This window comes from Chaetodon auriga, chromosome 21, assembly GCF_051107435.1.
Source record: "Chaetodon auriga isolate fChaAug3 chromosome 21, fChaAug3.hap1, whole genome shotgun sequence".
Lineage (NCBI taxonomy): Eukaryota > Metazoa > Chordata > Actinopteri > Chaetodontiformes > Chaetodontidae > Chaetodon > Chaetodon auriga.
In genome coordinates this window covers 6,605,214-6,617,321 of record NC_135094.1, presented here as the reverse complement: position 1 = coordinate 6,617,321, position 12,108 = coordinate 6,605,214, and the positions used below count along the sequence as shown (strand labels likewise).

Below are 12,108 nucleotides of genomic sequence, written 5' to 3'. Positions count from 1 at the left end.
CTGTGTGGTACTTTCTCGTAAGTGTAGCTGTAGATATTAGGTTGAAGTGAGACGTCTTTCATCGTATGTACATTATGTGCTGTAATTAGGGTGTTTGCACGGTGGAAGAGACATTGTTTCTTTTATTTATATCAGTGAGGATTGTCTGGGGAGAAAATCTGAGTCTTTGAATTAGTTTTAGAGAGAAGAGTAGTTTCTTTTGTGCACTTCAATCAGTTCTAATTTTTATCTCCAGTCTAGACGATTCTAAACCAATGAGCTGTTAGATCTGCACAATTAGCTTCTTTTTCAGTAAGCAACATTGGCTGATGTAATTCTTGTTGACAGTGTGTACGCGTTATGTTTTACTCTGAAAATCTATCTTGATTTTAAGTCATGGGAAATGTTAGCGTCAGTTATAGGAGCTATCTTAACCTCACCTCAGTTTAAGAAAAATCTGTGTCAAATTCTGTTTATTCTGCAGTCCAGTGTGTGGAGTCCAGTCAAATATCAACATACAGATCAGGTCCCGTCCCTTGGAAGCCTGTATTATCTTTCAATCCACTGAAAAACATGTTGGATCCTGCCATGGTCATCTGTTGTACTCATCCTTTTGTTTTCTGTACAAAGCTCAGAGCTCAAAAGGCTCAAAGGCAGCAGCACAAATTCACATGAACTGTGGAGGTCATTGTAGGACAAATATATTTCAAAGTTTAAAGTCACTAGTGTTTTTTTATTGTATGCCTTTTACATTTAGCATGACCTGTGAATAATCTTTTTGTGTCACTGCACACATATGTACGTAGTTTGCTATATAGAAAATATTTTTCTTTTAAGGATTTTCTTGTGTGTTTGACTGCAAAAAGGCTGTCAAGAGCTTTCAGAATGTGAGCACAGGTATAAAAAACATATCTACCCATCACATCTGTATGGAAACTTGTCCTTTTTCTTTTTAAGGAGCTGTGAAGGTCAGCTTAGATTTGACTTTTTAGCCCAATTCTCCACATAGAATATTATGACTGACACCTTTAATAGACATTATTTGTTGTGTGTGCTGTGGTATGGATTTCTTCTGACATTCTAACAGCGTGTGTGTGTGTGTGTGTGTGTGTGTGTGTGTGTGTGTGTGTGTGTGTGTGTGTGTGTGTGTGTGTGTGTGTGTGTGTGTGTGTGTGTGAGTGACTAATGAAAGATCCACCAGATTCTGTATTCAGATGTTTTTGAGTGAACTTCCATAAAAAATTACCATGAAGTTGTGTGTTCATGTCCAGATATTTTCACATGTATTTTCTATTCTATTTGAGATGGACATTGTGAGTCCATGGGAGCATTTGCATGCTGGTGTGGCCACAGCCCGGCTCAGCCGGAGTGTTAAGCTTTTTTTTTTTAAACAGCATAAAAATTTAAATGTAGAAATGAGGTTCTAATGGCGTGCCATTATTGGATCCAATTAGTTAATGGGTTTATTTCTGAAGTCTCCCAGTGAAGATGGATGTCTCTTTCGTATGAGATTTTAAGCCATTAAACCAAAGATTCTGACATTCTCCAAGTGACAATGAAGACTTTTGGCTCCAGAGAGAGCAATTATATCAGTCAGGCTTGATAGCTTTGTCCTCCAGCTAGCTAAATTAAATTCACTCACTCCATCATGCAGGGTAAAAACCCTGGAGGACCTTGTTGTGGCTCCATGCTATTTACATGTCTCTCACTATTCACCCTATACATCCAACACCTCCATGTGTGCATTTCTGCCTGAGGTGTGAGCATGTTCTTCAAATATCGAGGGCTTCCTGTTTATGTGCTAAAACACATGTTGTCCAAACTCATTTGTGTTTCTTGTTCTCAGGTTCAGCTCTCAGACACAAAGAGGAATTAAACAACTCGCTGTCTTTTCATCAACAGCTACCTCATCACTGAACTCCCAGCTCCAACACCTGCAGCAGCTCCAACAGATGCAGCAGCACCACCAGCAGCAGCAACAGCAGCAACATCAGCAGCAACAGCAGCAGCACCATCACCAACAGACCCACTCCCACACCCAGAACCAGCTGCCATCCCAGCATCATATGACCCCACCCAGCCAGCAGCAGACCTCTGTCCCGTCTCCAGGTTCTGCCTGCTCCTCCACCTCTGGACAGCCGCAGCAGTCCCCGCCGCACCGGCCAAACCAGTCACCGGCCCGCAGCCTCCCTTCACCCGTCACCCCGCCCATGCCTTTGCCGGTGAGTTTGCACCGATCCAACGTTTTCTCTTTGTGAGAGTGATGCTGAAATCTAAACTCATGGAATTGGTCTCATAATGATCTGATACCGATTGTCTTTTACTTTGTTTTTCAATTTAAAGTAGTGCTATGCAAGAATTGTTTTTTTTTAGACTTTGGCACCCTTACAGTTTCTTACTGGAATTCCCCCGTACACCACTGTCATAAATATGGACAGCTGTACATGTGCATTTGTCATAATTATATTGCTTGGAATCAAAAACTAGCAAGTCCACAACTTTGTTAACACAGCCAAACATCAAGCAAGTGCAACAACACAAAACATAGTGAGCCAACTAATATTACTTTGTCGTCCAACAGCAAGAAGTCCAGAACAGCGTCTATCTTGCAGCCTCTTATTTTGTGAAGCTCTCACTAAAAGCTAGTCTAAAAGTCACTCTTGTCTCTTGCTTCTGGCTCGCTCACCCTCTTTTTCTCTTCTTAGCTTCCTCCAACATCCTCTTCGGTCTTTTCGCCTGTCATGATGTTCGTAGAGGCTGCTCAGCCCGGTTCCCTTGCCCACTCTTACAGCTGCATTTCTGGTGCACATTCCAGCGCCATTCCCCAAACCTCTTCTCCCCAGCAGTTCAAAGCTGCTGTGCTGGTGGTGTAAACACTAACACTCCTCCGGTGCTCTGAGCTCGCACTTCAGTCAGCTAGCTGCACTGCTAACTAAGATAACTAAATGCAAACAGCTACAGCTAGCAGCGGTTAGCAGTGACTTTAGCAACAAGTAAAGCTATCTGTCCATCAGGAAAGTCCATGCGTCACAGAGATGTGAGGCAGAACAGCCGGAGGACATCACAGAGAAAACCAGAAAACATTCTCTCTATAAAATATGATCCAATTTCACCAGTGTAGTTGGTATTGTGTGACGTGGTGCACGTACCCGAGGAGAACATACCAGCTCGTACCAAGTTACATAGAGCAAGAACAGGCTTTTACAGATTCTATATAGAAACAGTATTTAATGGGGACTGGTTACGTCTGATTTCATGAATCCAGTCTGTCCACCAGTATAAACAGCAGTGCTGACCCAGTATGCCAGATTTGTGCATTGCTTTTTTATAATACTCACTTGTTAATGATCTCAATTCTGGCAGTTGTACACAGATATAAGGCTCTTTACCTTCAGCTCATTCATGTCATCAAACAATCATTAAAAACCCAGCTAACTCTGTTAAAGTGTTATTACAAATACACACCATGATCAACCTCAAATTAGGTTTCTAATTCCCGTAATTCTCGACTTAAAGATCTGAGGGGTGTGTCTGAATGCTGTCATTGATGATGGTGTGATTTTGGGCAGAACACCACGTTTAAACAGGATACACAATTTTTGATTCTCTGTCAGCACTTGATCTTTATCAAGTTGCAGTATTTGAATGGGGTTCTCCTGTCTATGTGGAGCGATTATAATATGCATCTTGTTGCAGAGGCCTTGACACACTTGAGCAGCTCAAAACCTCGCAACCAGGCGAGAAGCATGATTCGCATCCTGCTACGGCCGAGAGGGATTCTGAGGTTATCTAACCTTAGGCTTTCCGGCTATAATCAGTCTCTTAATCTTTGCTGCTCTTCCTACTCAACCTCCTTTTTAGTCACTTTGTCTGTCCATCCATCTCTGCCCTTCTGTCCGTCTGGTTGTCACTGTGTGACGATAATAACCTATTTTATATCCCTGTGGTTTCATTTCTGGCGGAGACTGGCCAGGGTCGCCTCTCTGTCCCTGGTCACATTCATCAGCGTCAGACCCTTATTGGGTTGTGGTGCAACCTTCTTTATGGCCAGGATGAGTTGGGCTATTTGTTTCCCCCCTTGCAGCCCTCTCCGGCCCTGTCACGGCCTAGTGAGACTCAGCAGGAAAAACAGCCTCTGGATTTAATGGGCTCCAAAGGCTAGTCGCTACATCGCACCAAACACACTGTCCAGTTTGACTGTGGATACAGGGGCTACTGACCAACATACAGACTCACACATTAAGCTCCCATCAACGCACAAAGACCCTAGGTAAGAGATACTCCAAAACCAGATTATCCTACTTATGTGTAAATGTCTGATTTCCTAGGAAACCCCTACTTGGTTGAATTTCTTAAAATCTATGATTCTCAGGCACACAAAGACAGCAGAAACAGGATTGTTTTCGAGCAGACTCACTGCGTTGATAAGACTGAGACCCTTGGCTTTATATAGATTGTCTTCTCCAAAAGAAGCAGCGAGGCTGATTATGATGACTGAGGACAGACCTCCCTTGAGGGGGGCCAAAGGGGCCACATCAGGTATCATTAAGATATTGCCTCATCAAATAGGATTATGGAATGTGTGTGTGTGGGCGTGTGTGTGTGTGTGTGTGTGTGTGTTGGAGAAGCAGAATGGCCGTAAAAGGTTTAGTTTCTCTGGGTCAGTGCTGGCGTTTTCAAAGAGTGCGTCACCCGTCGAGGGGCTCGCCCAAGGACAGGCCGCAGCCTCAGCACCCACTCAAGGCTGCAATAGGATTTAAACAGCGACTCCGCCTCTCTCCACTGCCAGGGTCAGTGATTGGATTTTCACTGACCAACTCGCAGGTTAATTGACATAAGTTTTTAATTCAGGGAGACTCCCCGAGCAGAGACTTCCTCACAAACACAGACTGTGATCGGTCCTTTGTATGTTTTAATTGAAGGCACAGAAGGGCATTTCTGGCATTTCCACACTTTACTCAGAGGAACTGGTCTGTGCAGTAAAGTCAAGCCATAATTACCATAATACAATCAGCATTACATAGATAACACCCCTATTTCCTGCTGTCATTATTCAGACGCGCAGAATCATCCAGCCATTCAACTATTTGCTGAAAGTACAGCACAGAGCTGCAGAGAGACAAACACTCATTATGTTCCAATTAATGTCCCATTGTAATTCTCTTCTCATGGGAGGTGTGTGATATTCTCTGTCAACTCATAGTGAGGAAATCCTGAGCATTCATTACATCCCTAGTGTTTTTAGTGTTTGGTGTTTTTAATTTCTGAGACAAAATGCATTAATTGGCTCATTAATATCCCTATTAGAATACAAATCTCGCCACCACAGACTGTGTCCCCTTGAGTCAATGGTCTAAAGTCAGATTACTGCAGCTAATTTGGTTAAATGAAGTGAGAATTTACCTTTCTACCCCGCCCACATCCTCTCTCCTCCCCAACATGGAGAGTACAGTGAGATGCAGCCTGTGGCTCTCTGAAATAGCCACCACAGTGATGACAAATAGACAGGGGAGATTATAAAATTTGCTTAAGTGTGTTAATGGGCTGATTGTGGGAGCCTGCTGGATTTTGCTGGAAGTTGATTGATTAGAGCTGCGGGTTTTCTCCACGCCCGGAGAGCTCAGGGATTTGACGGGGTAAAGGCGCTCGCCAAGTCTGTTACACCGGAATTGATCTTAATTAGATCTGAAAGACCTGCCACAGCAGAATGGTCGCGGCGATTAAAATGAAAAACAGGAGAAATTACTGATCAAATTAATCATAATGTCGGGCTACAGCTGTAGGTCTGGTGTAATTTGCCACTCCAGTGAGTTACATCAGCCCAGGCAGGGAGAGGAGAAGCAGTACATACTGATCCGTGGCAGCGGGAAGCTTAGGCCAGCCTATCAACTCTCTTATTCCAGTTCGTACGCCCCAGACCGCCCCGACCCAGCTGCGCCATCCAGTGGAGCTCCAACACCTCTCCCTCTCCGTGGCTCTCAGCTAATTAGTTGCTTTTTATTGCTCCTTTTTTTTTTTTTTTTTAGCCAAATCCTTCTACATTATGTCTTTCTTCATCCGGAAGCTGCATCTTCAAGAACGCTGCGCTGTCTCTCTGCCTTTCTTGTCATGGCTGTCTTGTCACCAGCATGTTGTGTGTTAGCTAATAGCCTCTGACCTTGGTCCAGTGTCTGGCTGGCTGGTTTTGCGGGGGGCCTGGCGGAGATGGAGGCGTCCTGTCTTCCTCCTCCGCCAGACTCCTGCCGTCTGTCTGTGCCTGTGTCTCTACTCCCCTTCACAGTCGTCTCCTTGATCGCTGTCAGAGCCCCACACTGGGCCTGTCCACTCTCCATCCACACACTCATAGGGGTAATTACAGCCTAGGGGCCTGCCTCCTATCCCTGTGCTCCACAATTTACCACCAAAGCGTCCACAGACATCTCTCTTCTTCCCCACTGCACCCCGACATCACAGGACCGCAGGGCCTCAGACCCACAAGTGCTGCAATTACCTGAGCCTCTCCTCTATCCTTTTCTCTCTCTCCCTCCCTTCTCTCTTCTCACTCCCTCTTGCTCTCTCTCCTCCCCTCAGCTCCCCCCTCTCTACCCCTTGGCTCCCTCACCATTCCCTGGCAATCAGCCTTCATTAGAAGCCTCTGGTGAAAACCCATCGTCACCAAGGTCAGCGGCTGCCAACCACAACGGCCTTTCAGAGGCCTGGCTGTCTGCACTCTCCATCTCTCCTCACCTCCTTGCCATTCTCTCCTCCTCCTGCTCCCCCTCCCATTCGCTTCACCATCCTCCTCAAGTCTCGGGCCCATCTCTGCTGCTTTTGTCTCCAGCTGAGGCCCCTTCAGACACTCATGTCACTGTTTTCCGCTGCAGTGCACTTTTACTTATGTCAACCGCTGTTAAAATCACCACTGTCCAATTTGCTCCAAATGTCTCTTTTTTTATGTCTCTCCCATTATATTAACATGTGTATTAAATGAGCCTTGCACATCGATTAATTGATTTTCCAGATCAGCCCCACGTCTATTCAATTTAGCGAAACGGGCCACCATCGTTCCACGGGGTATTAAATCAAAATTAAAATGACATGCTCAAATGTGGACCCAATGGCTCATACTGTGGCTTGTCGATGAAACTGGCAATGCTTAAGTTGAGGAAAGAGTCCATTATCTATCTTATTACTCGTAACTCAACTGTGGTGTCTGTGGTTTGGGAAAAAGATCACAGAGTTTGTTAATAGAAATATAATTTTGCAGATATTTTTCAATGGACTTCTTGCAGGAAACTACCACATGCATGTAATTGTTTTTTGTTTGTTTGTTTTTGGTAGTTTAGTGTGTTCGTGACAGCCAAACAAATTCATGTTAGTCAGGATTTTAGGAATTTAAAATAACGAAATTGTGTGATTATTCAAGGTTGTTCACTCACAAATTAAATTTTTGGCGAAACATAACGATAAGAGCACTGAGGTCATGTCCTCCTTATTCTGACATTTTTTAGACTTATTAACTTATTATCTGATTAACTGCACATTAAAAAGCACATTAAATAAATGGCTTTAGTATTTCTCCAAACTTTAAAAAAGCATTCAGACCATCGTGTTGGGAGATGAATTGTCAGAAAACATAATTAATCAGATAAATAAAGGTGAGTAAATAAATGCAGGCGGTTGCAAAAAAAAAAAAAAAAAAAAAAAAGTGAACATACTGAAACTAAGCATTCTCAAACCTGACCACTATCAATGAAAACACCTGTTTTAAAATCACAATTTTCTAATAAGGCTTTTAAAGTGTACAGTATAAATGTGCTGCCAGACTGTGTGTTTAAATGGCTGTGCTGCTAGTTTGGGCTGTGTGGTTTAGAGCATGAACAGGCCCTCAGCTCCCCAGCAGCTCAGCCTAGCCTCTTATTAATGCACAGGAGATCCGGCTCTTAAGAAGGCAGAAAATTGCCTTACATAACAAGCGCTCCACAATTTAGAAATACAAATGTGCACTGTTGACTGAAGCAGAAAATAAGACTGTTGCCCATCAACAGAACCACATTTCATATGAATAATTATAAAGCATGGGAGCTAGATGAGGAAAACAACCTGACCATGACAGCTCTACTACTTTTATTTACTTCAAATGAGGGATTAGGCAGGAAGAAAATCTACAGACTTAAGGACCAACGATGAGCCCTGAATTTATAAATATGGAGAAACTTAAATTTATCATATTTCAGAGGCACCCTTTGCAAAACTGTGGAGGCACTTTCACTTTTAAATCGCACCCACTGCCTGCCTTGCACTTGCTTTTTGGCTTTTCTGGTTTTGTTGGGGTTTCAGACCTCACCAAGTTGATATTTTCTTCGCTTTTTGAAGTCTGTGATTCTTCTAAACCTGGCCCTGTTACTCTCGTGGCGGGCAGAGGGCTTCCAGCTCAGACACCCAGCAGAAAGGCACAGCTCTCTGATCAGCCCACATGCACATTGGGGGCAACACGCATTAGACGCCCACAGGGGAGCCCTCAGATGGAGCACCAAGCTAGGGCTCACCTAACAGTGGATAAGGAATAGGGTTTCTTTAATTATGAGGCAGGGCTATGACATTGAGTTCCCCCCTTCCTCCTCCAGCAGGCTCCCAGACACTGTCTAAGTGCTCCGCTCCGCTGAGGAGGCCAGTCCCCCCGCGGGGCGCGATTCCACTGCCTGTAATTTCTGATGCCCATTAGTGACCGCAAACAGAGCACCGGGTTCACACAAGGAATACAGCCGCACAGCGCTGCCACGCTGTAAAAAGACCCTTCTAATGCAATGTTATTGCATTATGCCCTCCTCATAGACCAAGTCAAAAGTCCCATTTGTGGTCCCTGCAGAATATTATCAGAATTTCTTCTCCACAGTATTTTCGTGGTTAGCTAGATTTGGTACATCTTTTTCAATGTACGTATAGTGGGCTGTGTGAGTTGAAATTCCTCTAAACTGTACTCTGCTGCCTTGAACTCTCTGAGGAGATTTTTGCATTTCCATTTTTTCCTGGTGGGTGATTTTATGCCCTTTTTCATTAGGAGTGGGAATGTGCAATTGATGGTTTTGTAAATAGACTCAACGAGAATGCAAGAACAGTGCATTTTCTTAAGTCAGCTCCTCCAAGAGGGGAGCCTCAGAAGTCAAAACTCAAGTAATCAATACAAATACGGCTGTAAATGTCATCAATTCATCTCTCCACTTATGCTGATTTAGCTTGTGCCAACGCTTGTGTATATTTGGGAGAAAAAGTGAGAGAGAGACAGTGAAGCAGAGGGAGGGGAGGGGAGGGAGGCAGATTTATCGATCAAGGGTGACCACATCTTAGCCACAGAGCCCCTCTCTTGTGATTAATCTTAGGGCTTAGAGTTGGCCAATGACACATGACAGGCCTCCCCCTCAAACTCCTCCATTTCTCTTCATTACTGGCCGTATTTTTGGACACCACGGTGGAGAGTAATCATTTACCTTTATTGTGTTTATAAAGCTGTGGCATGGATGACCCTTCCTATATTGAATTGAGGACATCAAAAGATCACTGGACATTGATTAGGAGGATATTAAAGTCATTCAAATGCTATATTTATATGTCAAACAACAGCAGAGTGAAAAGAGACGGCATTTCCACCTAAACGAAAACGAATGGGATGCAGTCGGTGCAATGGAAACGGAACTCCCAAAATCAAGAGATATGTTTTATTACATATTGAATATCTGAGGTAATTGCTGGCGAGAGCCTTCGATAATACAGCAAAATAATAGTGCTGATAATTTCTTCATAGTCTGATCTCCTGACTCCAATGATTTTATTTTTCATCTTCTCCAGCAACCAAAAACACAGCCAGGTATCCACTTTAAAGTCATAGCCGGAGCAGCAGTAGATTTACTGCAACGCCAGTTTAACGCTGCTATGATTTCCAACCCAACACTTGTATGGTACAGAAATAACTGCACCAAATATGTCACATCACGAGCTGAAACGGTCAGCACTTTCCTGTAGATACTTAATCACCAAGTAGTTTCAAATTTAATACATCTGGAAACAGCTAAATATTATAGATCATTGCTCAGGAAGAGAAATCGTGTAAGAGGAACGTAGTATTACTTAGATTTTTACTTGCAGAGTGTCTCCTAACCAGAGGAAATATACTGCTGCTGTGATTGATGAAGGAGAACCCACTCTGAACCTCTGCGCCTCACAATTATCAACAAATGGGCTGGAGCAGATTTTATGTAATGATTAAAGCTGCTGTTAATTTCACATGAAGGTAATGAGTGGGGAGATTGACGGCCACTGTCCGACACTCCATCATCCCTTTATAGTTAGTTTAAACGTTTTCACGACTCTTTTCCTCCTTCATTTGCATTTTGCCTCATTAGATATGGCCATTTCTGGGGCTGTCCACGATATCCATTTCCTGGAGTTAATGCATTTTATTTGATCAGCCAAACCTCCTCAGTTAACTAGCTGTCATTCTGGCGTTTCATATGACATCACTCCATTAGCACCCGCCACGCCACCTCAGCCACCTCCACATCGACACCCGCTGCCACCACCATCCCTCCACTGCCTTAAGCAATTACAATGCCCGACCGTCACCGGATGCAGCGTTATTGTATTTTGCTGGGTGTTATCTGCCCCAGTTGTTCTATCTGTCTTTCACTTCCCAATATTTTTCCAAGAATGGCTCTTTTTGGGGTTTATTTTTCACAACGGCTGCAGCAGAGGCCCAGTGGTGAGCAATAGTCGGCGCTCAGAGGGCTCAGAGTGCACGACCACAGCGCGAGGCCCCGCTAACCAAGGGACCAGAGGTGTTTTGGAGGGCCTAATGGCATTTTGATGTTCATAAGCACAGCGGATGTGAGGGAGGGGAGACGGGGAGGTGGGGGAGAGGCTGTTTTGGGGGAGGAGGAGGAGGAGAGTCAGCAGAGGACTGTCAGCGGAAGACTAGCAGAGTCCTGACAGACAGAGAACGTGTTTTCTCATGTCACAGCTGATTACATTCACTCCGGAGTGGGAAAAGAGCAGGAGGAGACAGAGATGTGGGGATGAATGAGGGAAACTTTCATGTTGTTCCGCACATAAAGGACATTCTTCTCAGAAACAATACTGCTATTGACTGTTGATTTACACTTTGACGCACTTCTGGCTGAATGGCAGTGAGTAAAGCGTGAAGCCTTTAGCACAGCTCATGTCAGCTTCTATCACACTTATTTCCACCTGTAATCAGTCTGAACTGAGGAAAAGGAAACTTTTCTCAGGAGACGATTTTTGTCTAAATCACCTTTTAGACAAAAGTTTACATGCAGCTGCTTTTGTTGTCAATTAAAAACATTACTGACCACTAATTTGCTAAATCATTCTCTGTGGTCTTTTATTGTCTTTCAGTTTTCTCTGATATATTAGATAAATGTTTGATTCTCTTGCTGAATCATAGATGAGCAGAAAAGAAGTTTTACACACCGCTGAAGCCTGAGCGTAGACAAATCAGCCCGCCTGCTGGTGTCTGCACCACTTTGTCCATTTATCTTTGCTCTTTTTTTTGTCCTGTGCAGGCCCAGAACAAAAAAAGCAATTAAGTTTCAAACGGGCCACATGAAAAGAGCAAAACCAAGAATAAACTCCAGTTAGTTTGTGTCAGACAATTTTGGTTTCCAGGGGTCTCTCCACGGTTTGCGGGGACGCTATTTTTCCCTCTATTCCTGAGATTACACGGGTTGCTGCACCAGGTGACCCTCATGGTCAAACAGGCGACGGAGAGCCCGGTGGAGTTTAGATTCCCTCTCCTTCATACCGCACAGAGAAAAGATGCATTTTTAACAATTTGCAAGCTTTTTTTCCCCTCAGAGGCATTTATTTTGTGTTTGTTGATCCCTGCGTAGCCCTGTATATTTGGCTATATTAAACTGTGATAGTGCAGAGAGTGGTGACTTAAAGGTGACAGCATGATGTCACATGATATAATGGAGGGAGTGCAAAGTTTTGCTGCTGCGCAACATGAAGAATGTGTGGAAAACATTTCTCCATATCTGACTTGAATTTGACATTAACATCTCAAACATTCTTGGTCTTCGCTGCTGCAAATCCTCTTGACGCCCTTTTCACAGCGAATGAAAAGAATGAAACAAT

At 43.9% G+C, this 12,108-nt stretch overlaps 1 protein-coding gene across 2 annotated transcripts in view; it reads left to right on the top strand.

Moving 5' to 3' along the window:
* pou6f2 (POU class 6 homeobox 2) overlaps positions 1-12,108 on the top strand; it is a 66,077-nt gene that overhangs the window by 35,290 nt on the left and 18,679 nt on the right. For both annotated transcript variants that reach the window (XM_076761520.1, XM_076761521.1), the window contains exon 4: positions 1,882-2,201. In XM_076761520.1, coding sequence (XP_076617635.1) covers positions 1,882-2,201 — 320 coding nt within the window. The remainder of the gene's footprint in view (positions 1-1,881; positions 2,202-12,108) is intronic.